Raw genomic sequence first — 24,106 nt, forward strand, 5'->3', positions numbered from 1 at the left:
TTTCCTGTGTTCTGCAATTAACTGCCACTATAAAATACAAAAAATAAAATTAAACAGTCTCAACCAACATAGAACAGGATATGAAGGTAGATCGTCTTCATTAATGGGTCAAGAATTATATTTGCTATATACATTGATCCCTCCCTCTAGATGTAAAATTTAATAACTTGATCATCTGTACAAAATTGATCTTATTCAAGAACAATTATGATTCAGCGACTATTGTCCTCCAAATATGCAATGCATATACCAATGTGGACCACCATGATGCGCATCAACCCAATACATGTACTCAACATTCCCAAATAGTGTCTGCACCGTGATGATCTCCAGCCAATTCCCATAACCTGTACAATTCTCGAGACCCTATAAAAATGACAACGTCCTCCACTTCTCCCCTTTTTTTCATCACGAGGAGTGCTAAAAAGAATCAACCATTCTCATTGTTTAAAAAAACCAAAATTGGTTATGCAACTGTTCACTGCCAGTCTTTTAGGAAGCAAATTCCGGCTCACTCAGACTTGAAATAACTATCATCAATTGACAATTGGTCAAATGCATCGAAGTTTGCCTTCAGGCCAACATATTGGCTACCTTGTTGAGCACAACCACCATTTGGCCACCTGCAGCCTCCACCTCCAGAGCCAAATGGGCACAGAGTTTCACATACCCGAACAATCCCACTGTTTCCATCAACATCATCTGCTGTAACTAGTACTGAAACAGGCAGATCCGTTTTGTCATCACGCACAGTACTATTTGATTCTTTTCTAGAGGAACAGCACAGAATGTCTGGGTTGCTTTCAATGTCAACAGTGCATTCACCACTACCAGAGACATGAACCTTGCACCCCATTGACTGAATAGCACGCTTTATGGCCATATTTTCTTTGCTCGTAGTCTTTGCCATGTTCATAGCTGAGTTGTTTAGCTGCTTCTCCCGTCGTAATTCTGCATTCAATGACTCCATGGAATTTGTAACTTCTTTAGCTTTTCTTTCTGCCATTTCTTTACCCTGTTACCATCCCAAACAGATCAATAGTTACACAGAGGGCATTGTAAGGAAATAAATATTTTTTTGATAACTGACAAGAAAAAAGTGAACGGCAGCCACCAAAAATAAGGAGCTACAAATGTGTTAATCAGTAGTGGGTTTCCAAAAAAGAAGCAAGACAATAGTTTTTAAATGGGTCATATTCCAATCAGAAAATAGAGGAAAATAACTACCTTCTGCATCTCAGAGCATTTTATAAGTATCTTCCTGCATTGTGCTTCAATCTCCCCAGCTTGTGCTTCTTCTGGGCATGCCCAACGAAGGTGGAATTGGGGCCACAATGTAGGGGCCAATGCTGCTGCTGGGGGCAGAAGAGGACCATTATGCTTGAGTGGATCATAGAAGGGATTGTAATGCACATGGGAACCTCCTTCTGATGTCCGCAAATCAGCTAAATATACCCACAGACATCCACATGCCTCAAAAACATTGCATTGCTGCCTCTCCTTCTCACTACAAGAATTACAATCAGAACAAATACAATAACCAGCACCAGGACAACTGCAATTTGTCCAATACTTATTTCACATTTCCAATACTTTAATCCCCAGGTACATTAATCATTGTTACCTCTCTTGAGGTCATGCTAAATGACATTTATGCCCCCTAGTTTTAAAATAAACATACACCTCCCTTCTGTTTTTAATAAAATGACATTTATACCCCTTCTAGATTTTATAAATAGGCATCCACCCCTCCCTTATTGTTTTAATAAATAAAATGGCATTCATCGCCCTTATGTTTTTTTTAGTAAAGTGACACTCACCTTATTTTATTTAAACATAACATTTACTAAAACAAATAAAAAAGTAGGAAAATTAAAAATTAAAAATTAAAAATATAAAAAATTAAAGAATTTTTTAAATTTAAAATTAGAGAGGTGAGTGTCACTTTATTAAAATATAAGGAATGTAAATGTTAATTTATTAAAAACATAAGGAATATGAATGTCTATTTAAAAATTAGAGGGAATATACGAGTTTTTTTTAACAAAAACATTAGCAAGTTAAGTATCTATTTGAAGACTAAAGGAGATGCGAGTGTCATTTAACACGATTTCAGGAGAGGTAGGTGTAATAACTCTTTTTCATTTAATAGAGTCACAGATATGAGGTCTTCTTTATTGCTAATCTTAATACAAAAGTGCAGTGCTCCTTATACTAACAAACACCTCATGTTTTAAAATGAAATCATCAAACCAGTATCATGTGCTACTGTAGGTTATATTACTGAGTAGGGTTCAGCACCCTTGCGATATACATATATGGCTTTGAATGAAAATTAAAAGGGTTAGCAGTTACAGAGCTCACATCACATTAAAGCATACGAGGATAACAGAAACTATAACAGTAAGCATCTCCGAGAATAACCATAAAAAGTGCTGACTGAGTGAACAAGCAGAACATCATATCATAAATATAACAAGATGCAGTTTGATATAATGGATAGAGAAAGACTGATTTGAGAATTCGCTTACACAAACTTATATTTGACAATCAAAGATGGCACCTACAGTAAACTAGTAACAATATACCTAGAGAGAACCAAACCTGCAGGTCGACCTGGCTTATTATGGGTTCAGACGAGACTGTATCAAAAATTAGACTCAACCCACCTACGACCTAGTCCACCTAGGTTGAACCCATGGTGGATAGGTTGACACACCAACCTATCTAAATAAAGAAAAAATAAAAACATCTAATTGCAAAGATAATATGAAAAAAAAATTTTAATTCATTATGTATCATATAAAAACTTGGAATAGATAGATAAAACTATCCGAGAAAACATAAAGTTCACAAGGACTGAAGAGTGAGTTGGTATGGCATTTTTCATTCTTTATTATTTTTTAATTCTTATTTATGAATTATATGCAATATTCAATTTTTGATTATGAAGTCTTCATTTTCATGTATTATGTTTAGTTAAATATATTAAAAAAAAATTAAAAATCATTCTTTTTACTTTTAAAAATAACATAAGTTGATGAGTTAAACAAGTTGGTCAAGGTGAACTCACCCCCATCATACCCAATAGCCCATTTCGACAGCTATAAATATACGATGACAATACTTTTGTCCCAGTTAAATAACAAAATTTGAGGGATAAATGAAACCTAACTTTTCACAACTGTTTACTATATGTTAGCCTATGAGCAAAAATTCTATATTGCTATGATATTATGATTCTTAAATCCTAAACTACGTCTTACTAGTGAACCTACTCAATGCTACGTTGTATCTTTCACTACATTCATAGTGAAAAGAGTTAGAAAAAGGGTGTCAATGGCCACATCCATTCCATGGAGAAGACAAGTTACAAACAAAGTACCTGTTACATAAGAAGTTCCCAAAACGACAAGAAAGCATGCAGTCTATGAAGTCCACCAGGAAGGCCTGGACATTAAAAAATATAAGTTAATAAAGGAAAAGACACTAGAAAGAAAACCATGCAACGAAACAACTACATAAAATATTCAAGGGTACATACCGCAGAGAACTGAAAAGCAAAAGGATACATCCGCAATAATTGTGAAACACAGTCAACCCACTGAAACAAATGCAAGAAAGTAAGCCCACAATAGAAAAACACTGAAGATAACTGTTATACAAAACGTAGATTCAAATCGAAGTAAACCACCAATTCTAAAAGGCCAAGATAGAACAAAGCCATCCAAACTCCAAACCTAAACATGCAACTCTCCACATAATGAAAGCCAAGCTGAAATTGGTAGAAAATTATATTTTATGCATGCATACAAATAATGCCATTAAATGAATTTGAGTACAAGCGAACTCACTAGTACATAATCAAATTAACCAACCATCATTTCAAGTGAATAATACAAAATCATCCTTAAAAATGAAGAGCACGCCTGTAGTTAAATATAATTTTAAAAACATGAAAAACCAAAATAAACTAAAGATTGTCCAGAATCGGTGTAGGAAACAGGTACCACAATTTGATACTTTAAGCAAGGCAAATGTATGTACTTTGTAGCATAAAACAAAACCATCAAATTTTAGTGATATCAACCTTGAAATAATTAGCTTAAGCCATTAAAATAGAAAATGAAGCATGTCCTGTAGTCTGAATTTGAATGAGATTTCTAGAAAGGAAAAAACAAGAAACATAACCCAGTTAATTATTATAAACTACACAGTCGATTAAATGATGCCTATAAACAACAGAACCCCTTCTTCCCACTGGGTGCTGTGGGCTAATTAATGCCTAAACCATTTAAATCTATATCTAAAATAAGAAACCAACCTGCAAAAAAATAGGAGAATAGTTGTTGGAGTTATGTGAGTGAGATGAAGCTGGAGGTTGTGATGAGAATGTTCCTGATGACTGGCGCCCGGGTGAAGATGAGAAATTTCCGGTTGAAGGCTGCCTAGATAACTCAAAAGCCATGTTGCCAGTTCCAGAGACAGATGGCATTCCCACCCGATCAGAAAATGGATGACCAAAAGCAAGCCAGTCTTTTTCAATGAGTGCCTGCATAAGGAAGAAAAATGTGAAGCAAAATTAAATAGCACATGTATTGATTCCTTTTCCAAAATGTTAAAAAATTTGATAGTTGACTATATGGAATGTCAAATAAAACTTGCTAATAATGTTCGTATGGTGACATTGAAATAGATTATATTCAATTAGTTGAGTAATGAGAATCCCCTTACCTGAAACCCTGTGAATGTCCGATAATATGGATCAAGCAACAAATTAGCAAGTGAAACCAACTGGCTTGTCCTATCCCATCCATCACTGCATTAAACAAAAGGGAGTTGAAGGGGTGTAAGGCCGCTAGACACCAAACAAACTTAAATATCATCAGAAGGAATACATTAATAATTCTCGATCTGGATTTCACAGTTTTGACTAGCACCTGCAATGCACAAGGACAGAAGCGTTTTCCATTGCAACACGAGCAGCAATCCAAGCTGCTCCAGCCAACACATTCTGAACATGCAGTAACCATCCACTGTCCCCAAGGGTTGATACCGAAGCAGACATACTACTTAGATTGCCACCACCCCATGTTGACCCACCTTGTCTCTAAATAAACCCGTGAACAGTGAGAATAACATTCGGAAAAAATTAGATACACACTATGTTAACTGATCCCTAGCAAAGTCAACCTAGCCAACCATAAACTAAGGGTATTGAATATTAGATAAAAATCAGTTTGAAAAAGAAAAATCATCTGATCCAATCAATCATTGATTCGCCATACAAATAGATTTGTTTAAAATTTAAATCCAATTCAATCCACTCTATTTAAAAGCATTTCGGATTGGATCAATTTTCAATTTCAGTCGTACTTTCTTTTTCCTTTGAAGTACTAAAAAATACTAAGATATATAATAAATATAAAAAAAAAATTAAAAACACGAAGTATCTAGTCTACAAGTCATTATAGAGCTAATAGTTGTATAACTTTAAAAATATATAGTACGAAATTCAAAACTTGAAAGATGATAATTACATTTATATACTTTTTCTCAAATATAAACGTAAATATAAGTGATCTCATAAAGCTATAAATAAAAATATATTTGGATTTTATTGAATTTCCAAATCAAATCCAAAATTCAATATAAAAAATAGTTTTTTTTTTCTTCAGTTTTTTACAGTGGTTTTTATGAACAACCCTACATAAAACAATTCAGTAGAAAAGTATTAAAAATGCCATCAGTATTAATTTTAAATTGTTTAACCATGCTGGATGATTTGTAGAGGTATAAGAGAAACACTTTTGTGGATACAACATGATTCACATTTAAACTTTTCAAAATCAACAAAAAACCTCAACGCAAAAATTATCAAAACAGTTTACTAACAGCTCAAAGTGTGTTATTCTAATAGCCCACTCAATACATCCAAAGCTGCAACAGAAAATGTTCTAGCATTCACAGACTAACCAAAAAAGAGGACATTCCATCTGATGATGTTCTGCCATGAGTGTCCATGTATTCTCGGAGACGAACAAAGCTGTCTCTCATCGCATGGATGTTGTCTATCCCCAAAAAGACTACCTGGTAATATAAAATAAGAATTCAGGTACTTCGGAAATAAGGTCCAATTTATAATTATAACTGGAAAAACAACAAATCACAACTGGTCAGTTCAAGCCTATCACAACCTCAGATTGAAAATAGTTTGATGATGACTCTGAACCACCTCCCATGGCTCCATTAGCCAATGCGTTTTTTCTTGGCCGTGCATCAACAATATACAACTTTCTGAAATATAATTTGGAAAGAAGTTTAAAAAATGCAGAGAATTGCACCAAATTACACCACAACCAGAACACTCCCTCACACATACAAAAAAGATACATAACTACCTGAAGATAGCAACATATATTCTGTCAGTAGAATATTTAAATGGAAGTATAATTACTTTTTGAAATGCTTCACATGGGACCAAAAAATTCAGGTGGTTTTTTCCCAGCAAGAATGGGAAGGAATTGATAGAACCCTTGACAAAGACAGCAGGAAAGGTAATTTTTTATTGATTAATAGGGAATATCTGCCAATGAGAATGACACAAGCTCCAGATATTTCAAGAGGTTTGGTCAACTCCTTACAACTTTCTAATTCTTGGAAGTCCCTCAGCAGTATCCCATTAAACCCCTTTTTTTAAACTCTAGAGAAGAGAGAAACACTAAATGAAACTGTGTGTTTCTGAGACAGAACAAGTACTTTATACAAGAAAAAGAAATTAATAAATAGAAGATATTTGATATCCTCTAATAACAAAGAAGTGATGAGAAGAAATAAGGAAGTTCCTAATAATACATATATAATATAGATATTCTTGATTATATAAGATCAACTCCTTATTTAAATATTCCCTGATTATATAGGATTAACTCCTTAATTCTATAATTATAACACTCCCCCCCTCAAGTTGGAGCATATTGTCATATGTGCAAGCTTGCTGCAAATATAATCAATCATCAGTCCTCTTAGAGATTGGTGAATATGTCAATCAATTGTTCCTTAGAGTTAACAAATGTAGTGGTGATGTCTCTAGACTCTAGTTCTTCTCTTATCAAATGAAAATCCACCTCAATATATTTTATCATCTCATGAAAGATAGGATTAGAGGTAATGTGTATTACTTCCTGATTGTCACATACAAGGTACATTTGGGAACTTCTTTCATATGAGCTCATAAGTCACTAATGTCATCACCCTGTATTTTACTTCTGCCCTTGACCTTGCCACAACACTTTCTTTCTTACTTTTCCATGATATTTAAGTACCTCAAACAAGAACACAATATGCCCCTAAGTGGAGTGTCTATCCCTTGGTGACCCTACCCAGTCCCCTCACAATACCTATCAATTTGAGTACTTCTATTATCTTCATAAATGAAGCCTTTTCCACGAGCTTTCTTAATATATTTTAGGATTTGTACAGTATCCTAATGGTCTTGATAAGGAGAGCTTAAAAATCGACTTACTACATTCACTGCAAAGATGATGTCAAGACATATCACAATGAGATAATTTAGCTTACCAACTAACCTTTTGTATCTCCTAGGATCAAAATAAAGTTCTCCTTCGTCAGGTACACGTTAGACACTTGGATCCATTGGTATGTCTACATGCTTAGCCTTTATCATCCTTGTTTCTTCTAGAATGACGGGAGCATAATTTCTTTGAGATATGACCAAGCCATCCTTGGATTGTGCTACTTCTATACCAAGGAAATACCTTAGGTGCTCAAGATCTTTTGTTTGGAACTTGAGAATTGTTGTAGTTGTTATTACTTTTTGTGATAACAATTTCGTCCACATACAATGAGATGGATACATCCTTGGAGAGAATGACAATAGAACAAAGATTGATCAACATCACTTTGTATCATTCCAAACTGTTGGATGACAGTCTGAAAATGCCCAAACCATGCACGAAGTGATTGCTTGAGGCCATATAGGGTCCTGCATTGGCGACATACCATATTAGATGACTACCATTGAGTAACAAATCCAATAGGTTGCTCGATGTAGACTTCTTCATCAAAGTCACCGTGTAGAAATGCATTTTGATGTCAAGCTAAAACATGGACCAACGGTGAATAAGCAATGGAAAAAAGATGTTGAACACATGTCATTTTTGCAAAAGAGAGAAAGTGTAAGTATAATCTTGGCCATAGACTTGTGTGTATCCTTTGGCAACTAGACGAACTTTATAGGGATTAATGTTACCATTAGGTCCTATTTTAAGAATATATAACTATTGACACCCAACAATTGATTTAGCAACACGAAGAGGAGTCAATTCCCAAGTACCACTCCAATTGCACTCACATTCTGGTCAACTACATGTCAAACTTAAAATCTATTGGCTTTTGTAAGTTGGGAGTTGCGTGCCCATAATTCTTCTACCATTAAGCTATAAAAGCAAAGAAAGTAACTTAGAATGTAGTCATTATATGATATAATTTATATCTTAATGCAATTTAGAAAGTGTTTATGTATCTCACCTCAAGATGTGGTCTTCCTTGATTCTTTGACAAAGTCATCACCAAAGAGTCCGCTTCCACTCTTATAAAGAGGTGACCCAGTTAAATTTTGTTGTTACACATCTTTACTTGGCATCAACTTCTTGAAGCAAGCATACAATCCATTTTGTAAATTCCAAATCCTATTCCATATTTGGGTTCAAATAATAGAACTTTGGATTCCAAAAGTGACCAATTGCATGCAGGGGGCAATGAACTTAACATGTCCATCTATTATGAATGATTGTAAATACATCCTTGTATTTACTTTCACTGTTGTTATTGAATGACTTCATTTTTGTTTCCTTGACTTTCTTTATTGCTTCATATATATAGCCCATAGCTACTTTTCTTTCCCCATCCACCAGACGAAGTACATGAACAAGAGGAGCCATGACTTTAAGAGTAAATACAACATGATTCCAAAAGAAAGGAAAAAAAATAATTTTTGTAGCTCATGTTGTGAATGTAGTTAGTCAGTTTATGCATGATCCGAGAGATATTTTACAAGCTATGAACAAAATCCTTCATTATTTTAAGACAAGTACAGGAAGGGGATTATTGTTCAAGAGGAATGAAAAACTAAAAATAAAAGTGTATACTGATGCAGATTATGCAGTGTCACAAATAGAAAATCTACCTCAGGATATGCATGTTCTTGGGTGGATATTTGATGACTTGGAGAAGTAAGAAACAAAATGTTGCAAGTATCAGCCATGGCATCGCCATGGCGGATTTCGGTGGCAATTTTCCTGACCACCGCCACAACAAGGCGGTGGTGAATCAGATTTTTCATTGCAGCCCATGGCGGCCGCTATCGCCATGTCGGAGTTCTAACGAATATCGGAAATATCCAAAATATCGGAAAAAAATGGTGGCAGCAGAGCATGAAGAAGAAGAGTTGCAGTTGATGAAGAAGAAGGTCGGGGCTGATGAAGAAGAAGGTCGGGGCTGATGAAGAAGAAGGTCGGGGCTGATGAAGAAGAAGGTCGGGGCTGAAGTAGAAAAAGGTTGTGGAAGACCTAAACCTAGTTTTTAAAAAACAAAAGTTGGTTGATTCTCCCTGCACCCAATCAATTCTGATTGGCACCCAATTGTCTGTTTGAAGTGTCCATAACACCCTTAATGATCTATGTGAAATGACCATAACACCCTTAATGAAGTGAAATTAGGTTACATGCACCCAACAACCAAGCACAGTGCACAATGTCGTTCATTGTTTTTTGTGGACATTCTCTTCCGGAAGCCTTACACACACGCAAGCACCGTTCAACGTCGTTCAGGCAACGCTTTTGAGCCACTTCGACAGTGACAGAGAGCGAAGGCACCGGAGAAGTAGATGCGTCGCAGAACAGTGAGTTTTTGCATTTCTTGTGGGTTCCGAATATTTTTGTCCATAACTGTGTTATGAGTTTTGGATATAAACATCTGTATGCACTGCAGATGAGCTTATCCAGAAGTCTTTTTCATTAGGTCCGGATTTGAAAATCCAAAATGTGTTTATTGGGTATTTTTTTTCTGCTCTCAATGATGTTCTATCTCTGCCCTCAATGGTTAATGCATTTGGAAGTATATAAATGATAATATAAATATTTTAGAATGAAAAGCAAGTGCTTTGGTTTTATGGATACCTTTTAATGTTCAGTTTACTTGTATTTTATAAATTGGTTTGGTTTAGTGGTTTTAATCCATTAAAAGTAACAAAATCATCACACTGCCAAAAAAGAAAGTTCAGGATGATTGGCTTCTGGATATGTATATCCATAAGCATGATGGTGCCTTCCGGATAAAAATGTTCGTAGTCAAAGAGTGCTAGTTCCGGATCCAAAATATCGGAAAAAAATGGTGGCAGCAGAGCATGAAGAAGAAGAGTTGCCGTTGATGAAGAAGAAGGTCGGGGCTGATGAAGAAGAAGGTCGGGTTGATGTAGAAAAAGGTTGTGGAAGACCTAAACCTAGTTTTTAAAAACAAAAGTTGGTTGATTCTCCCTGCACCCAATCAATTCTGATTGGCACCCAATTGTCTTTTTGAAGTGTCCATAACACCCTTAATGATCTATGTGAAATGACCATAACACCCTTAATGAAGTGAAATTAGATTACCTGCACCCAACAACCAAGCACAGTGCACAATGGTGTTCATTGTTTTTTTGTGGACATTCTCTTCTGGAAGCCTTACACACACACGCAAGCACCATTCAGCGTCGTTCAGGCAACGCTTTTGAGCCACTTCGACAGTGACAGAGAGAGAAGGCACCGGAGAAGGTGATGCGTCGCAGAACAGTGAGTTTTTGCGTTTCTTGTGGGTTCTGGATATTTTTGTCCATAACTGTGTTATGAGTTTTGGATATAAACATTTGTATGCACTGCATATGAGCTGATCCAGAAGTCTTTTTCATTAGGTCCGGATTTGAAAATCCAGAATGTGTTTATTGGGTATTTTTTTTCTGCTCTCAATGATGTTTTATCTCTGCCCTTAATGGTTAATGCATTTGGAAGTATATAAATGATAATATAAATATTTTAGAATGAAAAGCAAGTGCTCTGGTTTTATGGATACCTTTTAATGTTGATTTTACTTGTATTTTATAAATTGGTTTGGTTTAGTGGTTTTAATCCATTAAAAGTAACAAAATCATCACACTGCCAAAAAAGAAAGTTCAGGATGATTGGCTTCCGGATATGTATATCCAGAAGCATGATGGTACCTTCCGGATAAAAATGTTCGTAGTCAAAGAGTGCTAGTTCCGGATGCCAATGTCTGTAGCAAAGCTGACACTTCTGGATGTCAATATCCGTAGTACATATATAATATAGATATTCCTAATTATATAGGATCAACTCCTTTTTAAATATTCTGCTGATTATATAGGATTAGCTCCTTATTTCTACAAATATGCAATAATAGATTACAGTTTTATAATGGGCCCATCCATCTGTGGCCCAACTATGTCTACCTAAAACACACTTGCTTATAATCACATTTCTTCAATCAGAAACACCAGCAGAAAGAGATTCACATATGGGTGTGGGAAGTATAACGACATTTAAACTTCCCTTGCTTCCCATTTTTCATGATCCTCGGTATAATATCAAAGCCTCTCTAAACGAGTGATCCCAAATTCAACTCTCACTGCCATTCTTTATAATTAAGTTTAAATTCAACAAGGTAAAATGGGCATGTACATTGCCCGCATAACACAATCCAAGAGTATAACATTAGTATATATCTTACCTTCTTGAGCCATTATCTAGTTTGCTACAGAGTGCAGCCACAAGTTTTTCATCCATGTTGCTGGAGCAAAAAACATGACAAAGCTTGTTAGCGTTCTGTTCATTTCATTTATTATAAAAGAACTTATTCAAAGAAAGCACCATCTAGGAAAGAAAAAGAAAACACATGATATAAACAATCCCCTCTCCCCCATAAAACAAATAAATAAAGAAATCAGTGCACCATAGGAAATAAAGAAATCACATTTCACTCCATTCACAATATATACTACACTAAACGAACACACTTCTACACGGACTTGCTTGCAATCCATCCGTCTACAGAGAATAAATACTCACTGTTTATGCAGTATAAAGGAATTAAAATCATATTAGGTATTGAACCAATTAAAGCGTTGATTGAAGATCCAATAGTTCAACTATAGTCAGACCGGCACTAATAAAATAATAACAATGTTTTAAGAATACATTAAATAATATAATAAAGAAACATAATATCAAACTCTAAAACACTAAAAGTAAAAGTAAAAAATTATAACATTCAAAGTACACATGAAAATGAAAAATGTATATATCATAATACTTAGGGTTTTAACAATATATAATAATATTCATCAATAATAAGATCACATAGAGAATAAAAACTAAATGAAAAATATCTGGGGTTGGTTTTTCATTTTTTAAGAGAAAAATCAAATAATGTAGTATTTAATAGTTTTATTGACTCACATGTGCCGATTTTCTGAAAGGTCATATTTATGGTTTATTTGAACTAGCCACTAGACCAACAGTTGGCCGGCAGTTTTCAAAACCATATCTAGAACTACTATTAAACTATAATAGAAAGAGAATCATTGAGTTGAAACTGTATGTCTGAAAACAATATAAGTGATCTATTTATATTAAGAAAAAGAAAGCAATACAATAAATAAAGGAGATTTGATATCATCTAATAACACAGACAGATCCTTAAACACTACAAATACCATCCTGATATCTATAATTATAAAAGAATGATCCTTGGTTCTCTAGAGATTTGGTGAATAAGTCTATCAGTTGTTCACTAGAGTTGACAAATCTAGTGATGACATCTCCATACTGCAACTTTTCTCTTATGAGCTGACAATTTACTTCAATGTTTGGTTCTTTCATGGAAGATAGGATTAGAAACATGTATTGTTGTTTGATTGACACATAAGGTGCATTTGGAAATTTTCCTCAAATTTAAGCTCTTTGAGAAGTTCTTTCATTGCCCTATATCCTGCTTCTACACTTGTTCTTGCCACAACATTTCGCTCTTATTTTTCCAAGATATTAAATTACTCCCAACAAGAACACAGTATGTATCCTGAAGTAGAGCTTCTATCATTAGGTAGGTGTGTCTGCCTAGTCAGCATCAAAATACCCAACAATTTGAATTTTCCCCTTATTGTCATAAATAAGGCCTTTTCCTTGGACATTCTTAATATATTGTAGGACTTGAACATATGCATCCTAATGATCTTGACAAGGAGAATTAAAAAATATAGTTACTACGCTCACTACAAAGGCAAAGTCAAGAAGCGTCACCATGAGATAACTTAGTTTACCAATTAACTATTTGTATCTCCCAGGATCCGGCTTTCCTTGGTCTAATACAAGTTTGATACTTGAATCCATTGGTTCGTCTACAGGCTTAGCTTTTAAGATCCTTATGTCTTAGGTTGACTCATTTTTTCAGAAGAAAAAAATCTCAATCTTTTAGTTAAAAAGAGAATTAGAAAGAACAAAACTTCAAAACTTATTTTTAAATAAAAAGAAGAATTAAAAAGTAAATAATAGACAACAGTATGATTAGAACAGAACTAGGAAGTAGAGACTAGAGTATGTGTTTTGTTATTATAACAGTATTATGAATGTTGTTAACAAACAAGTGTGATCGATGAGAAGAACAGAAAGGAGAGGAAGAGAGAGAATAGAATAGGAAAAAGAGGGAGAGGATGGAAAGTAAAAAATAGGAAGAAAAAACAAAGCAAGACCCCAATTGCCTGAAGAACCACTGGAGACTTGCTTAAATGTCTGAAGGAGAGCATGAGAGTAGGAATATGGAGCAAAGAGGGGCCACGGACTGACAGTTTAGAGGAATATTTGAATGAAAATGGCAGTGTGAGTGTAACTATTGAAGACATGGGACATGTGAGTTGTGACATTTTCAAGTTTTTCAATAAAAACACTAAATTGCGTTTGCAGGAAATTTTAAAGATTGTGCACCCTTTGAAATAACCCTCAAGTTACATGGTCCACCATGGGTGCCACACTAACTGTGCCCACCAAAAGCTGCCACAACATGCCCTTCTCATGGTGTTTACACAAAATTTACAAATGTATTCCACCAGAGTTCCATTTGACAATGCACCTAGAACATACAATTTGTTTATTTTGCCTTTAAGAGGGCATGTTTGATAAAATAGGAACCATTACCTCCTCATGTTCATCATAAGACCAACTAAGGGTTGAGAAGATCGTGCAACAACTGCTCCAGTCACTATAATCAGGACTCCATAGAGTTAGAAGGCAATCCTCAAATTACAATAACAAAAGGAAAATGTACAGAACTGAAAAGAATGTAAAAACAAGAAACAGAAGCGTGTCAACTATTAAATGAAACCTAGATTCTGCACATACAAGGATGGCACCATGAAACTACAGGTAGTCGACATCTTGCACGGAAGCTGCATGCCTGGAGTACTTCATCATCACTACCATTGAGACAATTCATGGTAAACAAATAGTGGTTCAGTGGTCTCAAGCTTGTCAATATAGACAAAAATCACAACTAGTGCAAAATTAGAAAGTTTGGCCCTTAATAAATTACCTAATGATCTTTGGAACAATGAAAGCAAATGGATAACTCTGGCACATTGTATAATTGGAATTCACACTACTTATTCTCCATAGGTCATTTGACAACGTGTATGACCCATTTTCAATTATATCGATTGATGCACAAAAAGAACCTAGGCAAAGAAGCCGAGAATATTCATCCAGTAAACGGACCAGTGGAGTAGTGTTGTTAAACCTAGAAGGTCCTGATGCAAAAGCATAAAGATCCCATAATCTTGCGGGCTTTGTACACCTCAATAGCGCATCAAATACCACACGTCTCTGTAAGATTTTCATAATTAACATTAGATCCAAAACATGTTATAAGAAAATAAAAAGCATCCACCAACATCCTCACTAGCCTACAACACTTTTAAAGTGAAGTGTACCAACTACTTCAGATATTTTTCTATGTCAAAATATAAAAAATGATTAATAGACCAGCAAGAATTCCAACTAGTACAAAATATAATTAAATTTCTATATTTTCACTTAAATTTGTTGTTTTTTCCTGCCAGTGGAAGTTGGCACAATTGGGAGGGTTATGATTTAAGCTGAACTGACTTAAAGGTCTTGGATCTGATTCTTGCTGATGATCCGTTATCAGTAAGCATCCCCTAATTGTTGTGCACTTTACCTTGGTGGTGAAACAATTCAAGCACGCCCACGATTTTTGTATAAAAAACTTAATGAGAGGTTAATAGAAACCCAAATACAGTTGGTAAGAAGATGAATTTGCTCTACATTTAAACCAGCCTCTCCATGCATGTCAACAAACAACCAACCTTAAATGTTGAGGCCCCAAAAAGTTAGGGCAAAAGAATATTAATGAATAAATCAATTAATCATTAGTAGAAGCAGATATCTAGAAGAGAACTTGCATAAAATATCAAGCCAATTTATCCGTGTTCAAGGATCATCCACAAAGACCTGCTGAAAATAAAACAGAGGTTTGTATTTCATTCTATTCGTGTATGCTGAAATTACATGGATCTCAAACTCGTTTATGATGCTCTCATAGGATACATGTGAAGGACTATTTTGTGTTTGGTTACAGTTCCTGGTGAAGGAATGGAGGAAAAAAGTGGAACTAAATTGATAGATTAGAAGTATTCACAGCAGCCTTGTTAATAAAAGTGAGACTTGCACCATTTTACAAGGTTACAACTCTTGGTAGAATTACCTGTTTTGTACGTGGTCTGAAACTGAAGACTATAATTCTCATATCTTTTCCTGCATAAGTAAATCAAGAATATTATTTTTCTTCTATAAAAAAAGCAATTGAGATTTAAGACATTAAAATACCACAAAGGTGGAGTATAAAGAATATACCCCTTAACAAAAAAGGAAAAAAGTAACGCAGCTGCTCAATTTATATTAAAAAGTAAATCCTTAAGACCATGCACTTTACACCAAACAGAAGCAGCACACAATGTACACTAGTATTTATTAATATTAATTAAAAAATAAATAAAGACAGAAAGAACTAACTAGCTAGCTATTAAGACATCAAAATTTAAAGTAATACCCAGTTTTACGCTAAACTCAAAACAACATTGTTCCAAATAAAAGTGGTCATCATCACAGTATTACAGTAAAACGTTTCAAACTATAATACATTTAATGCATATACCAAAAGAGCAAGCAATTTATGGTGCCCATAAATTTGCAACATACTAATATTTCTCATAAATATAAAACCAACTATGTGGCTTCCCTAGCAACATATTAACTGGGCACGATTACAATCTGTGTCAACCCCATTCTTCTACAATATGTTGAATTTAAGCACAAAGTAGAACAAGCATGTGTGCCACCCATGCTTTAAGGCTGAAGGAATCTTGAGTAAGAAGGTAAGATAGAGGTCTATAACCCATATTGTAAGTGAGTTTTAGGCTACTTTAACACATTGTCTCAGTTGAACTTGAGCCTATTATTGAATTTAAAGAGTCAACCTTAAGGGAACTTAAGTTTCCAATCCATTGCAAGATTTATCTTCTATTTAATAATTAATAATTTATGTACAAATCTTGTATATTGATTTCATTAATTACATATTTAAAGAAAAATATTGATTTAGAGGAGCTTTTGCATACCAATCACCTGAAGCAGTCTCTGTGCTGGTGTCTTGTCTACATGACGACTATTTGACTGAACCTTTACAACCTAGATTTAAAAGAAAGCAATGTATGAGGTTCCAGATAATTGCAACAAAAAAGGTACCAGAATCAAGTCACGCAAAATACAGTCATTCGTTCATAAGTCATAACACCATATAATAGTTCAAAATTTTCACAACATTAATAGAATGAGAAAGAATAAAGATAATCATTCCTGTTGCTGAGCTCATTAGAGAAAATCACCTAATGACACAGATCCATCTCATTTACAAGTCAATCAAATAAAAAAAATTCAGAACCATTCAAAATAATTTTTTACAGAACAAACCATTTAAAATATCAAAGTTCTATTTTCCATTCATGAGTCAGTCTAAGTATACTTTGGGTATTTGTGGTAAATACAACAATCAGTAATGATTTCAAGACTTCATGTATTCTACGACCAATACCTAAAATCTAATGTAAAATAATATGAAAGTGTGTCCAGGTGAACATTTGTGCATTGAAAAGGGAAGCAAAAGAATAAAACAAAAATAAAGAATAGATGGGATTAAAATGGAGGCTGAAAAAAGTAATATAAAAGGGATATGCATGGTCACTCCAAAATTATTATTCGAATTGCATTTCCTATCTCCGATTATAGTATATTAGTATGTCAACGTATATGTGAAGCAGAAGAGAAAGTTTCGATCAATCTAATGCAATATAACTAAAGTAGATAATAATATACACACAAAAGAAAATAGTATGCAGAAAATATTGCATGAACTTACCATCTTGTTAAACTTCTCAATGGTTGCTAGTGGTATCGTTCCAAGGGAAATAACTTTTCTAGTGCCCTCACTCTAGAAAATGCAAGGAAATCAAAGAACAAAGTCAATACAGGTTATTTACAAATAACTAGGCAGGTAACAATTTCCAAGACAAACAACTGAAGTTGATGCAGAAAAAGACACACCAATCCACAACAGAACTCAGGAGCTTAATTAACCTGATATTGGATGAAGGGGTGAGGCAACTAATTGCTACCAACTGTATCCAATAAAAGAAAGAATTCGGCACAAGAAAATAATGTTCCATAAACTAATTATATAATTCACATTTCATACACCAGATGCAAATGTTCAGCATATGAATCAAAAGTTAGATTCTGCAAGTGCAAAACATAAGCGACTTACAAAAGAAGAGAAACACCTATGCTATCAGATTTTAAATGATTAATCAAGGGACATCAACCAGCATGAAATCAAAATAAACACTTCCTCTTTCAGTCAGTGACTTATTTTTGTTTCTCCTCTCTCCATTTAAAGTAACACACCAAACCAATTGTTTTTAAGTAGAGCAGTTTTTATCTGCCTTTAACACCACAACACCCCAAAAATACCAAGGACCTTTCTTTGTAAAATCTCCCCTCCCCTGCTCTACTCAACTCAGCATGCTTCTAATTCCACTGCCCCTCTTGTCATCTTTTCTTTTTCTAATCATTTTACATATTTCCGTACCAACTATATTGTATTTTTTAGTTCTTTTGTGGAAAGTGTTTTTGGTCCCATTACTTTTGGTCAAATTTAATTTGGGTCCAAAATCAAATTTGATCAAAAGCACGGTGACTCAAACCATATTTTTTCTCTTTCTATTTTGAATAAGCAGACACCGACCTTGTCAGAACATATCTAAGTCTAAGACCAGTAAACATTGAAGTTGATGCACTTCAGATTGGAATCAACCATAGGTAGAAAGGTACTCATGAGTAATGTCTAGACTCACACACATGCATTAGCTTGACGATCAGGTCAGGTTCTATGATTCTATGAATAGTACTTACTAACAGCATACATATTTGAAGCATCGAAAGATTGGGAAAAAAAGAAGAAATGATCAACAAAAACTATGGTAGGGTGAATTTTCAATGTCGGCAAAGCAATCGGTTCGGGTAACATGGAAATTAAAATGCAATTTTTTTCTAATATACCTAACAAGTCGATTATATTTCCAAAACTTCCTCCTTATCAAGTGGTCGGGCCAAATAAAAAGTCAAAAAATCTTCAACCAGTAGCATGCCATGAATTTGTCAACCAAAATTCTAAAATATCACACCATTATATATTATTATTGTCTTTCCTATGGGTATTAGTCACCTTTCTAGGTTGCAGGCATTCCCAAATCAAAAATTGAAGACTGCTACAGCATCATAGTACCTCATAAAGAATTATTCAGGAGTTACATAGAAAGTACTTCAAAACTGAACTTACCAGAAAAATAAGACGGAAATTCGTTACCATCAATGTGCCAGCATCATCCGTATTAACAAGAACAACACCATGTCCCTGAAAATAAACACCAACACCAACTTAGTTTCATTCAATACATTCAATCATGATAAATATGAATTTAAAATATTAAAGCCTTGTATTAAAAGTTAACAAAAGGTTCACACCAAAGAGAAATTTCTTGGAACATTTTCTTTCCAGGTATATCATCCTGTTTCACTGCTGAAGAGGTTTACAATGGAGAGAAATCAATTGCTTTCTTGGGTATACTTTGTTCTAATACATGCAAGTCAGGATTTCTCAAAAAAAACTCCAAATCATATTTTAATTATCAGTTCACGAATGCTCAGATTCTCTCTCCCTCTTTTTCCTTTCCAAGTATTGCACCACTTTCTATGCATCACGTATATTTTCAGAAATCCTTTGTAGTTCTAATTAATACGTCAAACATTATTCTCAAGCTCAAGATGATTTCAAAGCAAAAAACTATTGCCTCTAAATTAAACCAAGAGAGATAAACTCAAAATAAAGGCAAGGGAAATTAACTGGAAAATGCATATACTAAACTAAATATTAATTTTTTACTATATCACTGCAGAACTCATAATTAGACAGACATCTATCATCACTCCTCCGCTGCCAGACTGAAATACATGGCTAGTCAGTCATCCATCTATTGACAAAAAGGAAGTGGTTTCACTTGGCTGATTTTTCATATTTAAGTAATAGTGAAATAACCATCCAATTTGTTTCAAAACATGTTCCACTTCAGCAAATCAATAAAGTGTTCATTTTTTTCAAATAAGGGTATTTTGGTCAAATTTGTCACAGCAGTGCATTTTATTATTACAAAGAAGTGTGCACTGCATTAAATTTTGGTAATGGAGCGAGTATATAGGAAACCTAACATAAAATTGAGAAAATATATTAGCTCTTTGGCTGCCCAATTGCACTAAAGATTTGAGCAGTATCAAATCAAGTAATGGACATATATAGGAGGCATTGGTTAGGCAATATCTTATTTTCCCAATATCTGTAGGCCATTTATAAGAAGTTTAGGTATATTATTCAATATTTACATTAAAAAAATCAACATTGTGTCCAGTGTTTAACATGTCATATCCAGGTCAAATATCTTGAACTCTGACTAAATGTTTGTTTTCGGAAATGTCATCTACCAAATTGAACTTGCAGTAAGATAATGTGAAGCGAGGAACAGAAAGTCCTATCCACCAGTCCCACCAGGGAACTATCTTGTTTGACTCCATAATGACTTGAAATATTGAGAAGGAAAGTCTGAGTTGGCACTCAGCTGTATATTATATATGTGTGTGTGTCTGTCAAAAAAGGAGCAATGAGTAAACTGCCAAGAAGAAAGAAGAGCAGACTGTGCCTATAGATGTGTATTTCCACGTCATTATTTCAATGACATGTTCATTGTTGACGTAGATGTCCTTAGCCACATTAGCAACAAGTGTAGGTGAGAAACAAAATTTTCTGAAATTATGGGACTAAGAAAGGCAATTTAAATTTGGAGGATAAAAGGAAAAAAATAACTCAAATTTAAGGGACTGGAAACATATTTAAGTCATATACTTACATGACTTTATTAAGTTTTAACTTTTAAGTACCTTATAAACTTAAGTATTTTCAATTGAGTCCCTATTTGCATTCCATTGTCCTCAAAATATTTTTTTATTTTCGTCTAAATACCCTATTGTTTGACTTTGACGGCAAAAACCAAATCAGCAAGGCACTTAGACAAAAATAAAAAATATTTTAAGCACTCAATTGAAAATATCCAAATTTATAAGGTACTTAAAACTTAATTAAGCATATATATACACACACACACACCCACACATATATTAAAGATCAATGAGTACACTAACAGAAGAAAAAAAAAACATACCAAATTGAGCCTATAAATGGCCGCAGGCTACAATTCAGAATAGGGGCGAAGAAAAGAGCTTTTAACAATTACAAGATATACATATAATATATTGTCTAGTTTAAATCTAACATAATGAATGGTGCACCACCAAGGCTCTATCACCTAGTGCAAATGCCCCTATATCAGGGAAGCCCTAAAGTGTTATAAATTTCTAATGCATCGTTTGGTTGAGGGAGCAAGTGACATCGCCCTTTGACCCATCACAATTAATCTCACTCTCACCTACTACTCAATTTTCTGCCAACTCACCCAATTGTCAAAGGTCTACCCTGAAGAGTGAGGCATTGAAAACATTCACCCACAAGCCTCCAATACGTAGTTCAATGTTCTTTGTATACTGAAGCATACGCTGAAAATTTGGCAATTAAGCAGTGTGGTCTGACAGCACATCTTTAGCTGAATCAGCCTTAAATGCTTGGTAGAAGGTTCCCTGGAAGACAAGAGGGACACCCCAAAAGAGCTGAGGGTAAAGGGATATGCATCCACAGAAAGAGAAGAAACCTAAGAGTGAGAGACATTCTTGAACCCTTAACCCTGTAACAAAGTTTCAGCATCCTAGCCATTTGCCCCATATCCCTGTTACCCTATCATCTAGAGAGCAGTGAGGGTCAAAAGGGGTAAATCATTGCCACTTCAAAGGATAACAGCGGTTATGGTACTGGTGCTAAATTGAGTGCTCTTAATAAGGCTTGGCTCACGAGTAGATGCCCACTTCGGTGATTTATTGCTGCCCTTTATTACCCTTGCAATATGTGCTACATTTGTTCTCTAATAACACGTGATCACTCATCAAAGAGTAATAAGCCAGGACTCATTCAATATACCCCTCAGGGTACATTACCGTTACACACTTCCAGAGCAATGTCAACCAAATATCTATGAACACGTTTCCAATTAAACGGGAAACTAGAATGGACATTTTCCAAATACTAACATACTCGAAACATAAACCGGATGTATAACACAACATAACAATCAATATCTGAACATCATATTATTTGAGTGCATGACTGTAATGATTGAGAGCCAATTAGTTGTTGCGGGACAGAATTTTCTTATGGATATTAAATTGGCAGATTGTTTGCAGGTCACATGCGTCAAACTCAGCATGCAGTGATTCCACAATGTATTGCACATTCACACGGAGGTAGCAAAAACAACAGAACTACTAATCCTGATAAAGATTTCAAGAATTCGGTAAGCTATCTAGTTGGGTAAAGAGCATGATGACTTCAATACAACTTAAGTTTCTGAAACGAATCTTGATGAGCTAGCACAAAGCCCTACATGTACTTCGGGCAAATTCTCAATCACCCTTACCATTCTCAGTCCTATCTTCATTCTCCACATTCCACACACTTTCGTCGACTGAACACACACGATCAAAACTAGACTAATTAATTCCAAAACAAAACTTCTAAACAAAAAAACCACAACCTCTCCACAAATAACACTAGAAACAGCCTAAATTACGAAAACAAGAAAGACAAACGGCGAATTCTCAAAAAAATCTTGGAAACAAATTAAACAACAGAGAGAGAGTTTAAGGAAGGAATTGTTGCATACTTCGGCGACAACTTGCTCCGCCTCGATCAAGAAATCGAGATTCGCATGCGAGACGAAGCGCGCAATTGGCTGCAAATAAATTAAGGAGAGAGGCGAATAACAGATTGAATCGAGAAATGAAGAAGGTTAAATAAAAGAAAAGGAAAAGAAGAAAGAAACCTCAATTTTGGTCCATTCGATGGCGTCCCAGCTTCCGGTGCCTTCCATCTTGGAGGAGTCAGAGGCATCCCGGAGAGAGGTTGTTCGAGTGGCACGGTGCTTGGGCACATCCATGCCGGAGACGGCGGAAGAGGTTGGACTCCGGCGAGTGATGTAAGAGGAGAAGAGAAGAGGAGAGAAAGAGAAAGGGTTGCGTGAAATGGAAGAGTACCAAACGTTGAAGCGGGTTGTTGTTTGGTGTGGTAAGTTTCGTGCTCCCGCGTCACATTATTAAGTTATGTTGTGCCATACCAAACTTCTAGGTGTTTGTTTCTAGTGCTGTTTCTACCGCCGCAGTGTTCCAACCCAAGGTATCGTTATCTTCCTCTTCCTAAACATCCTTTCTTATTTTCATTTCCACTATTATATTTATTATTATTACTTACCAAAACATTATTTATTTTATTAATTAAATCAAAATTAATTTTATTTATTAAAGAATAAAATTATCTAATTTAAAGTAAATAAAAATAATTTTTATAACTTTTTAAATAGTTTTTTCTCATTTTATAGATACTTTCTTTATATATTTATTTTAATTTTAAAAACTAGTTATTTAAAGAATAAAAGGATAAGAAATTGTATCCACAAGGAAAATTTCCCTTTATTATTATAGATTATTATTATTATTACAACAGCTCAGTTTTTCTAATTTCTTTCTTTCATCATATAATATCTTTTTTTGTGTATTTTTTACGACTTTTCAAAATAGTTAAAATCTAATTATATGTTGGATTTATTCAGAACAGATTCTCGTCAAATCAATTACTTTTTAAGGAAATATTTTTTTATCATAGATAAACCTGAATCAACTTCTACTTTCAAAAAAGTAATTAGTATTTATTTATATCAGGACTTTTTCTATTTTCATTTAAAACAAACTGATTCATTTCTTTACTATCCCCGATTTATAAAATAATTTAAGATAATTATTTGTGTTTGAAATTAATTTATGTATATCTTTTAAATAAATTAATTATTTACTTTTAATGGACTCAAATAAAAACTTTGAATAGAAAGTTGTATTAAATATTTAGATGATGGTACCCTACTTTAGTTCGTATACATATATAAATATTTTGTCTTCTTAGCTTTTATGTAAATTTTTAAATTTAGATTCTTGTTCTAAATTTCATTCGCTTTCTTTCCTTTCTTAGGAAAAAAATATTCGATAATTAATAGAGATTTAACGTATGATTGCTTTCAGTGGATTCGCAATGAATGACGTGCCAAATAGTTTAATGAAAATAAAACTTAATAATGTTTTTATTTCTATTTTTGTTTAAATATTTTATACATTTTCTTCATTATTAATCCATATAATCAATGTGATAA

General features: G+C 34.2%; 1 protein-coding gene across 2 annotated transcripts; it reads right to left on the bottom strand.

The window, feature by feature from the left end:
- Positions 1 to 76: 76 nt before the first annotated feature.
- LOC137827679 (phosphatidylinositol-3-phosphatase myotubularin-1-like) lies at positions 77 to 23,118 on the bottom strand. Of its 2 annotated transcripts, none has more exons than XM_068633924.1 (19): positions 22,733 to 23,118; positions 22,574 to 22,642; positions 19,036 to 19,110; positions 17,557 to 17,628; positions 16,760 to 16,829; positions 15,847 to 15,896; positions 14,656 to 14,945; positions 14,466 to 14,539; positions 14,262 to 14,325; positions 11,803 to 11,862; positions 6,198 to 6,297; positions 5,977 to 6,090; positions 4,941 to 5,110; positions 4,735 to 4,819; positions 4,325 to 4,552; positions 3,545 to 3,604; positions 3,386 to 3,450; positions 1,228 to 1,507; positions 77 to 1,015 (listed from the first exon to the last, which is right to left on the bottom strand). In XM_068633924.1, exons 1-19 carry the CDS (start codon positions 22,844 to 22,846, stop codon positions 512 to 514), a joined length of 2,544 nt encoding a protein of 847 aa, XP_068490025.1. In that variant the 5' UTR covers positions 22,847 to 23,118; the 3' UTR covers positions 77 to 511. The 2 variants fall into 2 exon arrangements, with proteins under 2 accessions (XP_068490025.1, XP_068490026.1); XM_068633925.1 differs by having other exon boundaries at positions 16,767 to 16,829; positions 22,733 to 23,115.
- Positions 23,119 to 24,106: the final 988 nt, after the last annotated feature.

Source organism: Phaseolus vulgaris, chromosome 7 (genome assembly GCF_000499845.2).
Source record: "Phaseolus vulgaris cultivar G19833 chromosome 7, P. vulgaris v2.0, whole genome shotgun sequence".
Classification (NCBI taxonomy): Eukaryota; Viridiplantae; Streptophyta; class Magnoliopsida; order Fabales; family Fabaceae; genus Phaseolus; species Phaseolus vulgaris.

Bases quoted from the DNA above. Each gene is read 5' to 3' on its own strand.
- LOC137827679 (XM_068633924.1), bottom strand. From the start codon at position 22,846: ATGGATGTGCCCAAGCACCGTGCCACTCGAACAACCTCTCTCCGGGAT. The intron at 14,326-14,465 runs GTATGTGCAGAA...TCCTGATTATAG, and splicing joins AGTTTCATGGTGCCATCCTT to TGACTGGAGCAGTTGTTGCA. The intron at 1,016-1,227 runs GTAGTTATTTTC...GGATGGTAACAG, and splicing joins AATGCTCTGAGATGCAGAAG to GGTAAAGAAATGGCAGAAAG.